Here is a 19403-nt window from a genome sequence, read left to right on the forward strand (position 1 = left end):
GGGACAGGAAACCCCCTTGGATCATCCATGGCCCCCCAGGTGCTGGGGGAGGGGGTGGCTAAGGGCTGGATCCAGGGGCTTGGGGGGGTCGGGGGGAGAGGGGGAAGCCCTGGGGGGTGCTTGGCATGGGAGACCAGGGTTTGGAGGGGGACGGGAGCTGCTGGGAAGGATCCGGGAGGGGGCGGTTCTGGGGCAGGCCCAGGGGGGTTCCCCGCAGGCCGAGCCAGTGTGAGGCAGCCCATTCCCCATCCTCAGCCGTGCTCGCCCCTCATCTGCCCGGTGCCCGGTGACGCTAGGAGCAGCACGGATCACCATTGGCGAATGGGCAGCAGCACGGCCAATGGCAGTGTGGGGAGGGCGGGGCAGGGGCACCATGAGGGCCGTCTGGGCTGCTGTGCCTGGCGGTGGGGAGGCCCAGGGCCAGGGATCTGCCTGGTGCTCAGTGACGTCAGCTGCAGTACGGGTCGCCATTGGCAGACCACTCGGGCGCAGTAAGGCCGGGGCAGGCCTTGGGCTGCTGCTGGGGGTGCTGGGCCGGGCATCGAGGCATGAGCGTGGGGTCGCCGGGACCCCATCTCACCCTTGCGCCATGGGGTAGGGGCATGGGGACGTGTGGGGAGGATGAAGGGACCCGTGGGGACAGAAGAGGGACAGGTGGGGCTGTGGAAGGGGAACAGGCAGTTTGGGATGAGGAGGGGGGCCAGCGCGAGTGCTGGGGAAAGGGAGGGACGTTGGGGCTGAGGGGGACAGGGGTGGGGTAGGGACACAGTGGGAAGGGGGATAAGGAGGAGTGCGAGGGTGGGCAGATAAGGGGGAGGGCCTTGCCCATGGGGTCACACAGGAGGATGGGAAGGCTGGGCTGGGGCGCCCTGGCCTGTGGCCACAAGTGCTGGGGGAATTTGGGTGGGAGCAAGGCTATCCCCCTGGCTGCAGGTAGGGTCCCCCATGGCCATGGTGGCACCCTGACACCTGGGGCGGTGCAGGTGATCCAACTCCTCTTTTATACCCCTGGTGCAGGTGGGGGTGCCGCCTGGCTGTGGGCTGCATCCACTGTCCCTGATGGGAATGTGCTGCCACACATGCATGGCACAGACATCTTTGTCCCTTCTGTGCTGTTGCCCCCAGCACTGAACCAGGCGGGTTTGCCCCAATGTGTCTGTGTTTCCCATGGGCGAGGCGAACCCCATTCCCACAGCCAGCCACATGCCTGGGATCCCCATGCCCTCAAGCTGTGTGCTGGCCCTGCACCAGTTTGTCACCATCCCCTGGTCCAAGGGACTGGGATCTGGTGTAGAGGTGCTGATGTGCCCCCAGAAGGGTGGGTGGGGGCAAGATGGTCCTCCCTCACCCTGCCGCATCACTGCCCTGGCCTGCGTTGGCACTGGCTCAGTCCTGCTGTTTCGTGGGGAGCCCGGTGCCCCCCACAACTAGAGGCTGGGGCCAGGGACACCTGATTGGTGTTGTGGGGCTGTCCTGAGATGAGTGCAGGCATGCACCGGGCTCTTCCCATCTGTCCTGGGGTGGGCAGGAGCCATGTGATGCCATGTGTTTGTGGGCACTGGGCATGGCACACCAGGACTTCCCACCTGCATGGGGGTGTTAATTAGTGGTTTATTATCAGGGAGATGTGGGGAGCTGGTGTGGCCTGGGGCATCCCTGGTGTGGTGTGTCCCGTGCTCTCAGCTCCTGCAGGAGAGGAGGAGGTAAGTTCGGCTGGACAAGGGCAGGCAGCCCTGGCCAGGCAGCTCCCACCAGCCATGGCCTGGAGCTGATGGGTCTGGTGCAGCTGGGTGAGGAGGAGACCTCACCTGCGCCTGTAGCACCAGATGGCCACAGTGAGGGCTGCAGCCATGATCAGCAGTACCGCGATAGTGACGCCGACACTGAGAGCTACCTTGGAGCTGCCTGGAGGAGGGAGGAGAGAGAGAGGGTGCGGGCGCACAAGAGGCCATGGCTGGAGCTGCCATCAGAGCCTGACCCACCATCCTCCGGGCACCTGCATGGGGCCAGGGGCCTTTGCCTGCACCCTTCATCCCATCCCCATGGGTGTCACCTACCCCATGGGATGAGGAGGCGGCGGGTGCCCAGGCTGCGGTGGCGCACGCGGCAGGTGTAGCTGTGCCCGTCATGGGGGGCCACGGCCAGGACACTGCGGAGCTGGTAGGTGAGGTCGGCGTTGGGCAGGACGGTGCTGGTGTTGAGCGCCGGGCCCGGCGGCACCTCCTGGCCATCCCGCAGCCAGGCCACGCTGATGGGCCGTGGGTAGAAGCCGGTGACGCGGCAAACCAGCAGGAGCTGGTCTGGTCTGGGCGTGCGGGCGAAGACTGTGGCCACGGGTGGCTCTGGGGAGCAAGAGCCAAGGGATGGGTGCAGCCCTGGTGGGGCACTGCTTGGCCCCAGTGTGAGGGGGGCTTTGGGGTGGCCATGCCAGGGTTGGAGTGGTCTCACCTTGTCTCTCCAGAGCTGCACTCCCATACTTGATGAATTTCTTCATGTGGTCAACACAGGTGACATTGAGAAGGTGCTGCAGGGTCACAGAGAAGCCAGTGAAGGTGTTGAACTGCCTCTCAACTTGCTCCGCCAGCTCACTCTCCTGATGCCTCTCCCAGCGGCTGTTGTCCACGTCGAAGCTGAGGAAGTCGTGGGCGTTGAAGGCGAGATGGAAGAATTTGGTATAGGAGCCATTGGGATACAAGTCACAGCCGGTCATGCCCTGGAACACAAAGGGATCTGGGGGGGACAATGGGCGTCACGAGTGCAGCCCAAGCTGGAGCTGGAGCCCAAAATTGCTGCCTGGCACCTGCTTCTCTGGGCACAGCCCTTTCCTCCTTCCCTCTGCACCCCAAGTCATTCTCCCCAGGGAGAAGACGCGAAAGACCAAAGCTCAATTAGAGTTGAAACTGGCCAGTGTTGTGTCAGACAACAAGAAAGGCTTTTTAAAGTACGTGAATAGCAAGAGATCTAAAGAAAACATTGGACCGATACTTGTTGAAGATGGTCACCTGACTAATAGGGATGAAGAAAAAGCGGAGGCATTCAATGCTTTTTTTCCTCAGTCTTTAATAATACTGATAGACCTTGGGCTGCCGGTCCCCTGAGTCACAGGACCACGACTGCGGGAACAGTGACTTTCCATTTGTGGACACTGAAATTGTAAAGGACCCGCTGTATCAGCTGAATGTTCGCAAGTCCATGGGGCCTGATGGGATTCACCCCAGAGTATTGAAAGAGCTAGCGGATGTTATGGCAGGACCCCTCTCGATCATCTAGCAAAGGTCTTGGGAGTCTGGGGAGGTCCCTGCTGACTGCAAGCTAGCCAACGTGATTCCAGATTACACGAAGGGTATGAGGGAAGACCCAGGAAACTACAGACCTGTTAGTCTAACCTCAGTACCTGGAAAAATTATGGAGAAGATCATACTGGGTGCTATTGAAAGGCATTTAAAGGACAATGCAATCATCAGGCACAGTCAACGTGTTCACAAAGGGAAAGTCCTATAACTAATCTGATATCCTTCTACAATAACATTAGCCACCTCGTGGGTGAAGGGAAGGTGGTAGATATAGTTTTTCTGGATTTCAATAAGGCTCTTGATACTGTCCCTCACAGCATCCTTCTGGACAAGTTGTCCAGCTGTGAGATGAGTGGGTTCACGGTCAAGCGCTGGGTAAAGAACTGGCTGAAGGGCAGGGCTCAAAGGGTTGTAGTGAATGGGGCTACATCTGCACCTGGGACTCGACACAAATATAAACTGGGAGGGGAGTGGCTGGAGAGCAGCCCTGTAGAGAGGGATCTGGGGGTGCTAGTCAGCAGCAGGCTCAGTAGGAGTCAGCAGTGTGCCCTGGCAGCCAAGAGGGCAAACCGCATCCTGGGGTGCATCAAACACAGCATGGCCAGCCGGTCAAAAGAGGTGATTATCCTGATGTATTCAGCATTGGTGCGGCCTCACCTTGAGTACTGTGTGCAGTTCTGGGCCCCACCGTTTAAGAAGGATGTGAAGGTACTAGAATGTGTGCAAAGGAGGGCAACAAAGCTGGTGGAAGGGCTGGAAGGAATGTCCTTGAGAAGCGGCTGAGGACTCTGGGCTTGTCTAGCTGGGAGAAAAGGAGGCTTAGGGGCAGCCTCGTTGCTCTCTACAGCTTTCTGAGGAGAGGATGAAGAGAGGGAGGTGCTGATCTCTTCGCCTTAGGATCCAGTGACAGGACACATGGGAATGGTTAAAAGATTCAGGGCAGGTTCAGACTGGACATTAGGAAACTTTTCTTTACAGAGGTGGTCGATGCTCCAAGCCTGTCAGTGTTTAAGAGGCATTTGGACAACACCCTTAATAATTTGCTTTAACTTTTGGTCAACCCTGAAGTGGTCAGGCAGTTGGACTGGATGATCGTTGTAGGTCCCTCCAACTGAACTATTCTATTCTATTCTATTCTATTCTATTCTATTCTATTCTATTCTATTCTATATTCCATATTCTATTCTATTCCCCCACGTCACTGCTCTGCTTTATGCCAGGTGGAAATTCTGCGGGTGAGAAATCTGTCCTGAGCCCTGTAGCTCATCGTCCTTGAGTTGCCCCTGCCCATAGCAGGGTCGGGAGCCACAGCAAAGCGGGAAGTACTGCTTTGGGGGAGTGACGGGACACGGGGTGCAGGCAAGAAGGAGGACAGTGGCATTCTGCCCAGCGCCCTGCCCTTGGTTAACAGCGCTGCACCAGCGCTTGCTCCATCTGTCCCGTCCCACAGACATGAGTGGAGAGGCCCCTTTGACCTTCTACTCCACTTTCTCAGATGACTTCTCTGGTGGGATTTAGGGTGCCCAGAGAGCAATGGGGGGGCTGGTGTGAGGGCATAAGAGGAGCTAAACACGGCCAAGGTTTGTGCTGGGGACCAGGATGGCCCCGTGTGACCTGTACAGGACAGGGTAGGTTTGGGGGTCTTGCTGGTGCAGGATGAGGCCCATTCCCTGCCCTCCTGCCAGCCCCAGCTTGGGAAAACTGTTCGTGGTGGCTCTGAGCTCCTTCTCACAGCTCCCTGCCTTGGGCGAGGAGGTGCTGAGCACCTGGTACTCACAGGGTGTCTGGTACAGGCTGGCATCACTGGACATGGACAGGTCGAAGTTGTGCATGTAGATCCTGAACAGGTTTTGCAAGTTCTCCCACTCTTCTGCCGGCAGGGACGGGTAGACCCATGGGTGGAGGTAGAGGATGTTCCAGGTGTATTTCTGCAGGCTAGCAAAGACGATGTCCTCCAGGGTGGCCCAGGCCGAAATGTCCACAAAGCTGGTGTTGTGGAAGACGGAGGTTTTGAAAAGATGGAGTTTACAAGAGCCTGTGGGGAGAGGGGGGAGAGGAAGCGGCATTGGAGTGCATGAAGATGAAGGAGAAGGTCAGGGGACTGCTGGCTCCAGTGCTAGTGGGTGGCCCCAGGAGGAAGGGTGGCTTGCGATGTCCCTGGGGACAGGCAGGGCGAGATGGGACAGACAGGCAGGGCGGGGGAAATCCCTTGGTTTCATTCAGTTTGCAGGTTCCTTCCATGGCCTCTCTGAACCTCTCCCTTCTTCTCCTCTAATTTCCTGGTTTTTAGCCATCCACTGCCCCAGTGTGACCTTCTGGGAGCTGTCAGTTAGTCGTGTGGAAGGGACGGCCGGAGGACCTTGGTGCTGGTTTGGGGCGATGCTTCCCCCAGCAAGGAGCACCTGTGCCAGACCCGGATCCACTGGAGACCTGCAGACAGTGGGGGGCTGGGAGGGAGGGGCATTTCACCCCAGTTTAGAGGCTCGAGATCAAACCCTAACAGGAGGCAGGAGACTGAGCTCGATGCTGCAGTGCTGAATGAGGCTCTGGTAGTAAGCAGGGCACAGTGAAGCCTGTTTTGGAGCAGTGGGTGCCCCCCCTGGCCAGGGTGTGGTGAGCACCTGTCCCCGGAATGGGAAACACAGGGCGGGGATGCAGGTGAAGGCTCATTGTAGCTGCAGGAGGAACCTTCAAGCATTGTTTCACCGGGGAAGAATGCAGAGGATCCAGGGACCTTTCGATTGCAAGAGGAATGATCCTGCAGGCTGAGGGTGGTGCCCAGGACCTGCTGAAGGGGTTGGAGCCCAGTGGAGGGTTGTTGTGCCGTGAGGGGCTGAGAGCCCCTGCTGCCCACAGGCTCCCTGCAGGAGGAAGGCATCTTTGGGATCCCCCCCAGGCCTGGCTCCCTTTGCCCCTTGGCTGCTCAGACGCCTGAACCCCAGTGCCCAGTGGTGCTGGGCTGGGCAGGATGGTGTGGGGCAGGGACCCCTGAGCAGGTGGGCAGGAATGGGGCACCTTTGGGTGCTGTGGGGTGGGGGGTCACCCCTTGGTGATAGGGACAGTGGCCTGTCTGTGCCCACCCCCCTGCCACCTCTGTGGGGTCCCACAGTGCAGGGATGGGAGCAGGTGGGGGTGAGCCGGGGCTCCCACTTACCCTCTGGATCTGCCCACGTCCTGGGAAGGAGGAGGTGAAGGAAGAGGAGGAGGAGGAGGCGAGGGGGCTGCATGGTGCCAGCAGCAAGTGTGCAGGAGCAAGTGTAGCAGGAGGAGGAAGGGGCCACGGGAGCGTGACTGCACACTTCTCCCCGGGGCTGCTCTGCCTGGGCAGCTCTGGTGGTGCCAGTGTCATGGGGCGGCCCCGGTAGCCAATGAGGCTGGTGCTGAGGTTTTGGGGAGGGCCTGGCTGGGTGTGTTCCCCAGGGGGAGGTGGTGTGGCTGGCAGAGGGCTGGGCTGGGGCACTCTGGCGGGTGGCTGCAAGTGCCAGGGAAATTTGGGTGGGTGAGAAGTTATCCATCCTGGCTGCAGGGGGCATCCCTCCCGGCTGCAGCAGCACCCGGACACCCGAGGAGATGTAGGCTGAGCCCAGGCCGTGGTGGCCTTCGCCTCCTCCAATGGTAACCCCCGGGGATTTACTCTGTAGACCCCTGGCAGAGAGTATTGGGTTTACATGGCTAAGTTTTGGTAGCAGGAGGCCTGGAGGGGTGGCTTCTGTGAGAAGATGCCAGAAGCTGCCCTCATGTCCAACAGAGCCAGTTCCAGCCAGGTCCAAGATAGACTCACCGCTGGCCGAGGCTGAGCCAGTCAGCAATGTTGGTAGTGCCTCTGTGACAACATATTTAAGAAGGGGTAAAAACTGCTGCACAACAGCAGCTGGGAGAGAGAAGTGAGAATATGTGAGAGAAACAACTATGGAGACACCAAAGTCAGTGAAGAAGGAGGAGGAGGAGATGCTACAGGCACTGGAGCAGAGATGGTGCCCATGCAGCCCGTGGTGAAGGACCACAGTGGAGCAGACACCTACCTGCAGCACGTCGGAGCTGGTGGATGTGCCTGAAGGAGGCTGTGATCCTGTGGAAAGCCCGTGCTGGAGCAGGCTCCTGGCAGGACTTGTGACCCCGTGGTGGACCCACGCTGGAGCAGTCTGTTCCTGAAGGACTGCACCCCGTGGAAAGTACTCACGCTGAAGCAGTTTGTGAAGAACTGCAGCCCGTGGGAAGGAACCACGCTGGAGAAGTTCATGAAGGATTGTCTCCTATGGGTGGGACCCCATGCTGGAGCAGGGTGAGGAGGAAGGAGCGACAGAGACAATGCATAATAAACTGATGGCAATCCCCATTCCCCATCCCCCTGTGCTGCTTGGGAGGAGGTAGAGAAGTCAAGAGTGAAGTTGAGCCCGGGAAGAAAGGAGGGGTAGGGGGAAGGTGTTTTTAGATTTGTTCTTATTTCTCATTATCCTACTCTGGTTTTGATTGGCAATAAATTAAATTGATTTCCCCAAGCTGAATCTGTTTTGCCCATGACGGTAATTGCTGAGTGATCTCCCTGTCCTTATCTCAACTCATGAGCCTTTTGTCATGTTTTCTCCCCCCTTGTCCAGTGGAGGAGGAGGAGTGATAGAGCAGCTTGGTGGGCACCTGTCAGCCAGCCAAGGTCAACCCACCACACCACCCTTCTTGGGGGCGTGTCACTCAAAGACAGAGCCCCCCAGAGCCTCAGCGTTGCTCTTTCATGGCTGTCAAGCATATTGGGAGGGTGACTGTCCCCCATCCCTCCAGCTTTTGCAGGGGCAGGAGTCAGGAGTGGAGGAGATCCTGACCCAAAACCATCCTGGACAGAGGGTGAGATCAGCACTGGAGCCGGAGCAGCTTTGCACCTGCTCAAAACACCTCCCCGCTTCAGGGGATTGGAGATGTCACTTGGGTCCTCCCTTCCCCTTCTCTCTCCAGCAAAACAGCTCAGATCCCTCCATCTCTCCCTGGTTTATGGCCTGCTCCATCCTCCATCCCACTCAGCGGCCCCACGCTGGTCTGGCCCCAAGTTGTCACTGCTCTTCTGCCAGGGACGGACACTGGCCATGGAGATGCCAAGGTGTGGGCGAGGTTGGCAGAGGAATTGCTTCTCCTGACATGCCAGGGGAGATCGACCAGTGTCCATGAAAAGGGAGAGTGTTCCTGGCCGCAATGTGGGGTCTCTGCAGCATGCTGGAGGGTGTCCTGGGGGGATCTCATGAGGGGGAAGAAGGGTGCGAGCCACAGGAGCCACGTGCGGCTGGGGAAGTTTGTAGCTGTTTAATGTGGTGGTTTTCTGAAGTAAACCCCTGTTGGTGCTGATGGGTCAGGGATGGGAGATGAGATGAACAGGGAGAGCTGGCGGCGAGGGAGCTCATTGTTGGGCGGGAAGCCAGGCCTCAAATGATGAATTCCTGGGTCTCCCATATGGCTTCGTCACCTTTCCTGCAAGGGGGAGCCACCATGAGCCACGCTTGGGACCGGGGAGTTCATCCCCGCAGAGCGCTGCTGCTGCAACCCCTGATCCGACCCATCTGCCCATAAACCTGAGAGCAGACGGTGGAAGGGAGACCCTCACCTGCGCTTCCACCACCAAACCCCCCCCGCAGAGGCTGCGGCCACAAGGAGCAGCACTCCAACGGCGATGCCGACGGTTGGAACTGCACGGCGGTTTTCTGGGACAGAGAGAGAAGAGGGTGGCCATGTGAGTGTGGCAGCACCAGGCAGAAGCTGCCCCTTGCAGGGCCAGTGGCTGCTACCTGCACCTTGTGCCCCGTCCCCATGGGTGTCACCTACCCCATGGGATGAGGAGGTTGCGGGTGCCCAGGCTGCGGTGGCGCACGCGGCAGGTGTAGCTGTGCCCGTCATGGGGGGCCACGGCCAGGACACTGCGGAGCTGGTAGGTGAGGTCGGCGTTGGGCAGGATGGCGCTGGTGTTGAGCGCCGGGCCCGGCGGCACCTCCTGGCCATCCCGCAGCCAGCCCACGCTGATGGGCCGTGGGTAGAAGCCGGTAACGCGGCAAACCAGCAGGAGCTGGTCTGGTCTGGGCGTGTGGGCGAAGATCGTGGCCACGGGCGGCTCTGGGGAGCAAGAGCCAAGGGATGGGTGCAGCCCTGGTGGGGCACTGCTTGGCCCCAGTGTGAGGGGGGCTTTGGGGTGGCCATGCCAGGGTTGGAGTGGTCTCACCTTGTCTCTCCAGATCAGCCCTCCCGTACCTCCACAGGCTGAGGATGTAGCTCTGGCAGGAGATGGAGAGGATGTGCTCCAGGAGCTCCGTGATGGCCTTCTGGCTGTTGAGGGACTTGTGGACCAGCTCTGCCAGCGGAGATGGGTGTCGGGGCTCCCAGCGCTGCCTCTCCACCTCAAAAGCTATGAAGTCTCTGCTGCCCACCCCAACATCCATGAAGCCCCAGCTTGTCCTGTTGGAGTGCAGCACACAGCCCACACGGATCTGGACCACCAATGGGTCTGCCAAGGGCAGAGAGAGGGAGAGGTCCTGTGACTGTGTGGGACATGGGTGGTACGAGGCAGGATGTGGCTGGGGGCACATGCAGGGGTGCAATGGGCAGCAGGGCATGGGGCCATGCCTCAGGAAGCCCCAGGACTCCCTACAAGCCCTCAGTCCCCTTGGAAGGCCAGAGTGGATACGGGGCCAGTTAACATGGGATGGTTGCTCAAACAGAATGTTGCCTTCCAAAATATTTGCCCCCAGCTTTCTCCTTCCCTGATCTGTGCTGTGTGGGTCCTGCAGCCCCGGTAAATTTGGTGGCAGCTCCCCAGTGTGCCGAGGGGTTCCCCTGTGCCAGATGGCAGGAGCCCTGAGGGGTGTTTTCGGTGCACTGCCCTCCCTGCCCCTGCTAGCCACGTGCCCCGTCAGCTGCAGCATTTCTCATTACCCTGGAAAAGGAGATGTTGCGCCCTATAAGACCCCACAAATGCCACCCTGGTGGGGAGGAGGGCACAGCCAGAACCTGGGAAAAGGGGCTGGGCCTCTGGCTGGGGTTGTCCCCATACTCACAGTCCAGTTGCACCTGCTGGGCCATTTCGTGCATGTATCGGACCATATTGCGCAGACCCATTTTGGAGTGGGACATGATGTTCTCCGCATCACCCTTGGCTGTGGCCTGGCGGGCCCAGGGCCAGTAGAAGTGGATGCTCCAGTTGGCAGGATTCAGCGCAACTATGGGCACGTCCCCCAGGAGAGCCACCCCGGACAGCTCGGCAGAGCTGACATTGGCGAAGAGGCTGGTCTGGAGCAGCTGGAAAACTTGCGGCTCTGCTAGGAAAGAGGATGGGGACGGGAAGGGCTGCAGGGAAGAGATGAGTGGGGGGGCTGGAGGGGAAACAGGGGATTCAGACTAGACATAAGGAAGAAATTTTTTATGATGAGGGTGGTGAAACCCTGGCACAGGTTGCCCAGAGAGGTGGTAGATGCCCCATCCCTGGAAACATTCAAGGTCAGGTTGGACGGGGCTCTGAGCAACCTGATCTAGTTAAAGGTCCCTGCTCATTGCCTGGAGGTTGGACTAGATGATCTTTAAAGATCCCTTCCAACCCAAACTATTCTATGATTCTTTGCATTTCCCACACCATGGGACCCCCAGCAGCCTGCACCTGTCCCTGCCTGGGCAACCCCCCAGCCATGTCTTCGTTGTACTCCCACTTCCTCGCCCACTCAGGGTTGCTTTCTTGTCTGAACTTCCTCTGCCCCCGCTGCTCTTTTTCCTTCTCTATTTTACTTTCACAAGGTATTTCTCTCCTGTACAGGATTTCAAGCACCTCGTCCCCTTCCCTCCCCACCTCCCTCCTGCCCAGCGCCTGCTGTCTGGCTGTGCAGAGTGGATGGTGCGGGACACCTCAGCGCTTGTTTGGGGCGATGCTTCCCCCAGAAGAAGCACCCATGCCAGGACCTGGATGTGCCAGAGACCTGCACATGGCACAGAGGACGCGGAAGATGGAGGAGGGGAAAGGGCATATCATCCAGGTTTGGGGGCTCCCAGGCATCGGGAGCTCAAGGAGACCAAACCCTGACAGGGGCAGGAGAGTAGCCCAGCCCAGAGATCAATCCCGCATTCCAATGTCTGCTGCAGCCTCCCCGCCCCCAGAAACGTGAGGTCTCAAGGGATTGTGGTGAAATGCTCTGTGCAACAGCAGCACCCGAAACAGAAGCCTGAGCTGCAGGTACAGCTCCCCAACAAACAAGGGACTGCTGGAAGGGGCCCACAGCACCACGTGGAGCTGAGACCCCCCCGGCCGCTACCCTCGGGCTCCCTGCAGGAGGAAGGCACCTTTGGGGGAACACCAACACCCCAGGCCCGGCTGGGGACCCCTGGCCCCACTTCTGCTTGGGTGCCCGAGCCCCTGTGCTGGAGCCGGTGGGGCATGAAGCCCTGAGCTAGAGGCAGGAACAGAGAGGGTGGGCAGGGAAAGGGCACCTTTGGGTGCTGCGTGGTGCGGGGGGGCTTTGATGCTGGGGATCATTGCCCCCATGCAGGAGACAGTGGCCTGGCCGTGCCTCCCCTGAGGAACCTGTGGGGTCCTCTGACAGGGAGGTGAGAGCAGTTGGGGTGAGCCAGGGCTCCCACTTACCCTCTGGGTCTGCCCACATCTCAGGGAGGAGGAGGGCGAGAAAGCGGAAGAGGAGGAGGTGAAGGGGCTGCATGGTGCACGCGGCAAGACCGAAGCAGCAGCAGCAGTGACTGTGGGAGGAGGAAGCACCCCTGGGGTCCCACGCTTCAACCCAGCCCAGCAGTCACGACAGTGGCTCTCCGCCAATGGGACCAGTGCGCAGACATGTCAGGGAGGGCCCCAGAGGTCCCAAGCTGGGGGTTGGGGACAAGTGGGAGGGAGGAAAGCCGAAATAAGGTCTCGAGCACGAAGCGCTGCAACAGGCTGGGGCTGGGGAGAGCCCAGCCAGGAGGAGAGGGCAGGGAAAGGAAGGCCCAGGAGACAGCAGTAGGAGAAAACAGGTGCTCAAGGACCCGAGCTGGGTCTCCCTGACTCCCACTTCCCACCAAAGGTACTTGCCCCCATCCCCATTCCTGTGGGATGCATCAGGTCCGTTGGAGGTGGCGATGGCTTTTGAGTTTCAGCCCTGACTGGAGAAAGACGGCTGCTGTCCTCTCCGCCTGGCGTGGGCAGAAGGGCTGCCTTGGGCCCCACCCAGCACCTCCAGTTCAGGCTCCTCCTGCACCGCCTGCCTAACCCTGGGGATGAGGCTCCCCAGGGACGAGGTGACGAGCAGATCCCGCCCTGCCCATAGCTGCAGGAACAGTGCTGGGGAGCTCCAACTCTCCCATAAACGCCCCCAGGAGAGGGCCTGGGGCTGGGCAGCAGCCTGGCACTCCCATTCCCTTCCCAACATCTTTGGTGGGGAACCCCGACACCCTCCCCAAATGCCCCCTGGCCGTGGGAACAGGAATGGTGGGGGCCATCCCCCTGCTCTGTCCCCATTGTCACCAGTGTCCAGCACTGGTGACCAGAGCCAGCCTCACCCCCACAATGTCCCCTACCCACTGCTCCTCCTTGGCTGTCCCCTGGTGCCTCCCCTCACCCTGCAGTTTCTCTTCCCCTTTCTTGGGGGTGCCCACACTGGGGGCAAAGGCAGAACCGAAACCATAGCCAAGGGGAAGTTTGAGGGGGCGCACCCCGGTAGCCTCCAAACACTGAACCCCTTCCCTTCCATGGAGCTGTCCCATGGAGAAGTAGGGATGCTGCGGTGGCCTGGCAGGCCCAGAAATGGCACCAACAGTCCCACTTCCGCAGCAGCTCACCTCGGCATCACTGAGGGGATGTCCGGCCATGTGTTGTGGTCAGTCAGCAACTAAGCACCATACAGTCGCTCGCTCACCCTCCCCCACCCCAGTGGGATGGGGGAAAGAATCAGAAGGGCAGAAGTAAGAAAACTTGCAGGTTGAGATAAGAACTTAATACTTGAAATAAAAGAATAATAGTAATAACAACAACAACAACAATAATAATAAATTGTAATGAAGAGGAAAACGAGAGAGAGAGAGAGGAACAAAACCCAGGAAAAACAAGTGATGTAACCACTCACCACCTGCTGACCGATGCCCAGCCAGTCCCCAAGCAGCGATCGCTGCCACCTGGCCAACTCCCCCCAGCTTATATACTGACCATGACATCATATGGTATGGAATACCCCTTTGGCCAGTTTGGGTCAGCTGTCCTGGCTGTGCCCCCTCCCAGCTTCTTGTGCACCTGGCAGAGCATGGGAAGCTGAAAAGTCCTTGACTACTGTAAACACTACTTAGCAACAACTAAAACATCACTGTGTTATCAACATTATTCTCATATCAAATCCAAAACACAGCACTATACCAACTACTAGGAAGAAAATTAACTCTATCCTAGCTGAAACCAGGACACCATGCCACCACAATGTTCACATCCCTCCCAGCAGGGCCACCAGTGCTGGGGTTAGAGGAGAGTGTTTGGCTGATGGGATGGCAAAGTGCAGCCATGGGGTGGCCAGGGAGGAAAGGGGCAGGGGGACATTTGTCCACGCAGTCGTATGAGGTGACCATTTGTCCTCATGGTCCTCCCTAAGGTGACTGTTGGTCACTTCTTGCTGAGCAGCTGATGGGCCATTAGCAGGCCTCTGGCCTGTGCAGATGCATGTGAGGTCACTGGTGGCTGAGTAGCCGATAGGGCAGGAGCAGGCACCTGGCTTTGCAGGTGCTCATGATGTGTTCAACCCCCTCTGAATTTTCTCCAGATGTCTCCCACTGTTGCAATGGACCAGAAGTTCTGCTTTAGCTCTTCCTCATCTCTATTGAATATATTTGTCCTCATGTTTTTGTTGCTTTTTGTACTTTCTTACTTGCTGTAGCAGAGGTCTCAGATTCTTCCTCCTTGATATTGTCACTTCCTTTGGTCAGCAAATGACCAAAGCGGGCAGGGGGCTGTTCGTCCACACAGATCATTGGTCCTCACAGTCCCCTAAGGTGACCATTGGTCCTCTGAGTCACCCCCCAGGTTACCATTGGTCCCCACAGTCCCCTCAGGTGACATTAGTTCTTACAGTCCTCCCAGGTGACTACTGGTCTTCATTGTCCCACCCAGGTGACTGTAGGACTTTGCAGTTCCACCTCATGTGACCATTGGTGCCCGCAGACCCTGCAGGTAACATCGGTCCTTGCAGTCCCCTCAGGTGACCATTGGTCCTTGCAGTCCCCCCTCAGGTGAGGGCTGTAACCCCCCCGAGCCCAGAGCCTGGGTGAGTTCAGGTGGGGTGGGCAGGGCTGCAGTGCCTCTGGGTGCGTGGGCACCAGCATCCGCTGGGCTGGGCCAAAACGCCTGAAGAGACCTCTCGAAATGCCTGGGTGTTTGTGTGTGTTATTGTAGGGTCTCTTGGGGGCTGTGAAAAAACACTTGCAGACACCTGCCCGGTACTGGCTGTTTGGGTGTGTGTTATTGTAGGGTCTCTTGGGAGATCATGCACACAACCACCTTTTCTTACCAGGTTTGCTCACTGGCTGCATCTGCTCTCCAGGTTTGCTGCGTGAACTTTATCCTGCCACGTCCCATGAGTGCTGCAAGGTGTTTCACTCCATTTGGGAGATGAATTGCCCTATGTGCCCTGTTGGTGCTGAGGCTGCGGGCTCCCAGCCCTGAGGTGAGCCCTGCCCACCGCTGAAAGTTTCGTCTGTCTGTCCCAGCTCAGCAAGGACTGGGAGAGACTCAGCATCACTCCTCCTGCAACGAGATCCTTGAGCCCTGCAGTGCTGGCCGGTGACTCTGGCTGTCAGGGAAATTCAGTCCTGCCCACAACACTGTGCTTCACAGGGTTTGGCCAGGGGAGAACCAGCCCCGGCGGAGTTTGGTGGATGTGGCCACAGGCCAGCCAGTTTTCTTGTGACTCAGCTGACAGTTGGCTCACACACGGCTGCCAGAGACTTTTCTTGTGAAACATTGCCAGGAAGTTGTCCTGTGAAACCAAACCTTTTGAAGCCGCACATTCAAGCATGTGGTTGATTGGGAGCATGAACTAAATTCCTTCCTATGCCTGTCTGAATTCCACTGTCTCCGATGGGAGATTGGCTTCCTTTTTCTCCTTAACTGGGAGGCTTGGGGGCACTTTACCCCCATGTGCACAGTTGCTTATTTCCATGAAATATGTAAGAACGTGTTTGTATATGCACAAACACACTTTCTCTTTTTTTTTTTTTTTTTTTTTGCTTTGGTGTTTCCTGCAGTTAGCACCAATAATTCAGTGCTGCTCCAGCTTCCATTTGCAACTGGTCAAAATCTTCCCGAGCCCATCAAAATCCTGAGGAAACGCACATGTTCTTAGCAAAAACATTAATGTTTTAATTTCATTTTATACACATCTGCAGCTTCCACAGATTACATCAGAGTTTCAGTGTTACTCAGCACTTTGTAAAACGGTCTGTGGCCAGGTGCTGTTAGTCTGCGTGGAACAGTTCAGTCTCAGCACAAATATTTCTGGAATATGGTTAATAAAGGCAGCTTTTATGAAAAAATACTAGAAAATGACACTAGAAGGGCAGAGCTTACCAGCTACTGATAAATGTGTTATTGTACCAGAGCTTGGAGAAATTGCCACTGGGCATTGGGGTGCCCTAAAGAGCCTCAGTGGGTGCATGGGGCAGTGCCACAAGGTAAGAGGTGATCATGTGTGTAACGAGTGAGGTGGTCTCAGACTTGCATCCTTGTTTGCTTAGGGAATTGGAGCAGGTCAGGAGCCCCCCAGGTTTCCCCCCTGTGTCTCCAAGTTGAGTTGATCTCGCACTTGGCAGTGCCCAGAATTTTGTCGAAGCAGAAAAAGGCAGAGTTTTTGTCCCTGTGAGCGTGGTGGAAGGAAACAAGGGCTGTTGGCTCCCTTCTGGGCTAAGCTTCTTTGCTCAGGATGGAGTTCCTGGACTCCGATTCCTCCATCTGCTGATGCTTTCTGAAATGAGAGGGAGGGAGACGGCTCATGGGTACTCTATGGAAGAGACTTCATAGGGGTGCAGACAGCAGCCGGTAGGGCCAGAGCAGCAGCTTTGTTGCTAAGTGCAGCAATCACCTGGGGCATTTCCTCCCCTCCTCTCCCACTGCTGCTCAGCGGGGCAGAAAGGGCCTCACCTGCGTCTCCACACCCAAAGCGCCGTGATGGCAGCCACGGCCATGGCTGCCAGCAGCCCGGCCCCGAGCCCTGCAATCAGCACCACCTCCGAATTCCCTGAGAAACACAAGCAGAGGCTGCCATGAGCTTTGCTCCATCCCGCAGGGCTGGGCAGCTCAGGACCGCCATCCCTGTCCCCATGGGTGTCACCTACCCCATGGGATGAGGAGGCTGCGGGTGCCCAGGCTGCGGTGGCGCACGCGGCAGGTGTAGCTGTGCCCGTCATGGGGGGCCACGGCCAGGACACTGCGGAGCTGGTAGGTGAGGTCGGCGTTGGGCAGGATGGCGCTGGTGTTGAGCGCCGGGCCCGGCGGCACCTCCTGGCCATCCCGCAGCCAGGCCACGCTGATGGGCCGTGGGTAGAAGCCGGTGACGCGGCAAACCAGCAGGAGCTGGTCTGGTCTGGGCGTGCGGGCGAAGACTGTGGCCACGGGCAGCTCTGGGGGGAAAGAGCCAAGGGGTGGAGGGAGCCCTGCTGGGGCACTGCTTGGCCCCAGTGTGTGGGGTCTTTGGGGTGGCCGTGCCAGGGTTGGAGTGGTCTCACCTTGTCTCTCCAGAGCTGCCTTTCCATAGCGTAGTAACATCTCCATATCGTCGACGCAGGTATCATTGAAGAGGACATCCACCAGCTCGCTGAAGGCAGTATAGTTCTGGAGAACAGCCTGGACGTACTGTGACAGGTTGGTGTCTTGGGAGAGGAGCCAGGTGGCATTGTCCACATTGAATCTAAGGAAGTCCTGACCATTGTAGCCCACATAGACGAAGGCCTGGGAGGTCCTGTTGGGATAGAGCTTGCAGCCCGCTATGCATTGGGCCACGAAGGGGTCTGGAGGGACAGAGAGGAGAGAGAGGTTGCATGAGGGGCTGGGACTGCCTTCTTGCAGATGTGGTCAGCATCTCCTGTGCAGTGCCAGCACTGCTGTGTCCTTCCCCACTTCCCAGATGCTGTTCGGAGAGGGGATGCAGAGAAGACTGGGTACTCACAGGGCACACTCTTCTGCATGGCACCTTCATTGATCAGGTAGTTGAACTTCTGCAAATAGATCTTGATCATGTTCTCAATGGTGTCCCAGTCACTGCGGGACAGGGCTGGGCGCACCCAAGGCTGGTGGAAGCGAATGGTCCAGGTGTGCTTATCAAGAGAACCAAGCTCAATGTCTTCCAGCAGGCCCAGCCCCTCTGTGTCCACGAAGGAGGTGTTTTGGAAGGCGGAGGTCTGGAGCAGACGGACAGTGAAGGAGCCTACACGAGACAGGGGTCAACAGGGGGAGATGGGAGTGGAAGGAGAGGGCTGGGGAAAGTGGAGGGGCTGAGGGGTGGGTCCTCAGGGTTGCAGGGACCTCCAGGCCCCCTATAAGTCCCCTGCATCCTTGGCCCCTTGGTGATGGGGACAGTGGCTGTCTGTGCCCACCCCTTGCCACCTCTGTGGGGTCCCGCAGTGCAGGGATGGGAGCAGATGTGGATTAGCCAGGGCTCCCACTTACCTTCTAGGTCTGCCCATGTCCCAGAGAGGAGGAGGAGGTAGAGGAGAAGGAGGAGGAGGAGGCAGCAGCGAGGGGACTGCATGATGCCAGCAGGCAGTAGTGGGTGCAGCGGCAGAAGGAAAGGGTTGTGAGAGACGTGGCCGCACGCTTCTCCTCAGGGTGGCTCTGCCTGGGCAGCTCCGCTGGTGCTAGTGGCCCTGGCAGCCAATGGGGCTCGCACTGAGGTTTTGGGGAGGGCCCCAAGGTTCCTGCTTGGAGTGGGCTGGTCTGGGGCACCCTGAGTATGGCTGTGAGCGCTGGGGGAATTCGGGTGGGAGCGAGGCCGCAGCGATGGCTGCGGGATGGCTGCAGGAGGAGTCCCTCATGGCTGCGGCAGCACCTTGGCAATCAGGGCAGTGCAGGGGACCCAAACCCTCTTTTCTACCCTTACGGGTGGACGTGCTCCCTGGCCATGGGCTGCATCCACTGTCCCTGACAGGAACGTCCCTCGCTGCCACTCCTGCCCGGCTTGTCTGGCCCTGCGTAGCACAGACACCTCCATCCACTCCGTGCTGCCTACTTAAGTGGGCAGGTTCACCCCGACATGGCTGTCCTTCCCGCAGGGGAGGCAAACCCTGTTCCCACAGCCTGGCCGCATGCCTGGGCTCCCCGTGCCCCCAGGCTGTGCGCTGGCCCCATGTCTCTTTGTCACCTCCTGGCCATCCCACAGCTAGGGCATGCTGATGGGCCGCAGGTAGAAGCCAGTGATGTGGCAAATCAGCAGGAGCAGAGCTGGGCCAGGTGTGGGGGCGAAGACTGTGGCCATGGATGGCTCTCGGGGGTGGGAGTGAGGAGAGCTGGTGACATCTCCTGGCCCCTTGGCACCGCTGGCCTAATCCTGAGGAAGGGGCTCCCCAGGGAGGAGGTGATGAGCAGTTCCCACCCGGCCCACGCTTCTAGGGTGGGGGATGGGTGCAGGCAGGACTGGAGGAAGTGGCTCCTCCAGGAGCTCCTCTCGGGGTGCGGGAAGAGGACAGGCTGGAGCAGCTGTAGTGTGACCGTCCCCAAGGGGAGAGACGGGCTGCAGGGCCTGGAAGGGACTGTTTCCCACTGACAGTCATCGGACTCTTGGAGCGGCAGCACTTGGCCGGGCAGGATCCCCAAGCTGGGACGGGGATGGGACCATAGTCCCCCCACCTCGAGTACCATTCCAGGCGGCTGCAGTAGAAGAACAGCCTCCTCATTTCCATGGAGCTCCATCCACACCATGGGGCCTGGGAGCTGCCTCTCTGTTTCCCTCCACCCCACAGTGCTGGGGAGCTCCAACTCTCCCATAAACGCCCCCAGGAGAGGGCCTGGGGCTGGGCAGCAGCCTGGCACTCCCATTCCCTTCCCAACATCTTTGGTGGGGAACCCCGACACCCTCCCCAAATGCCCCCTGGCCGTGGGAACAGGAATGGTGGGGGCCATCCCCCTGCTCTGTCCCC

General features: G+C 58.7%; 1 protein-coding gene across 1 annotated transcript; it reads right to left on the reverse strand.

The window, feature by feature from the left end:
- Nucleotides 1-1478: 1478 nt before the first annotated feature.
- On the reverse strand, nucleotides 1479-18095 carry LOC142086017 (uncharacterized). Its single transcript, XM_075158475.1, has 12 exons — nucleotides 17938-18095; nucleotides 17438-17695; nucleotides 16998-17279; nucleotides 16608-16892; nucleotides 8881-8977; nucleotides 8743-8747; nucleotides 6448-7002; nucleotides 5071-5328; nucleotides 2449-2730; nucleotides 2058-2342; nucleotides 1809-1905; nucleotides 1479-1686 (listed from the first exon to the last, which is right to left on the reverse strand). Exons 1-12 carry the CDS (start codon nucleotides 18017-18019, stop codon nucleotides 1680-1682), a joined length of 2493 nt encoding a protein of 830 aa, XP_075014576.1. The 5' UTR covers nucleotides 18020-18095; the 3' UTR covers nucleotides 1479-1679.
- Nucleotides 18096-19403: the final 1308 nt, after the last annotated feature.

Source organism: Calonectris borealis, chromosome 10 (assembly GCF_964195595.1).
Source record: "Calonectris borealis chromosome 10, bCalBor7.hap1.2, whole genome shotgun sequence".
NCBI lineage: Eukaryota > Metazoa > Chordata > Aves > Procellariiformes > Procellariidae > Calonectris > Calonectris borealis.

Excerpts from the sequence above, each read along its gene's own strand:
- LOC142086017 (XM_075158475.1), bottom strand. The coding sequence starts at position 18,019 with ATGCAGTCCCCTCGCTGCTGCCTCCTCCTCCTCCTTCTCCTCTACCTC. Across the intron at positions 17,280-17,437 it reads CATGCAGAAGAGTGTGCCCT|ACCCCTTCGTGGCCCAATGC; the intron begins GTGAGTACCCAG and ends CTGTCCCTCCAG. Across the intron at positions 16,893-16,997 it reads GGCAGCTCTGGAGAGACAAG|AGCTGCCCGTGGCCACAGTC; the intron begins GTGAGACCACTC and ends CTTTCCCCCCAG.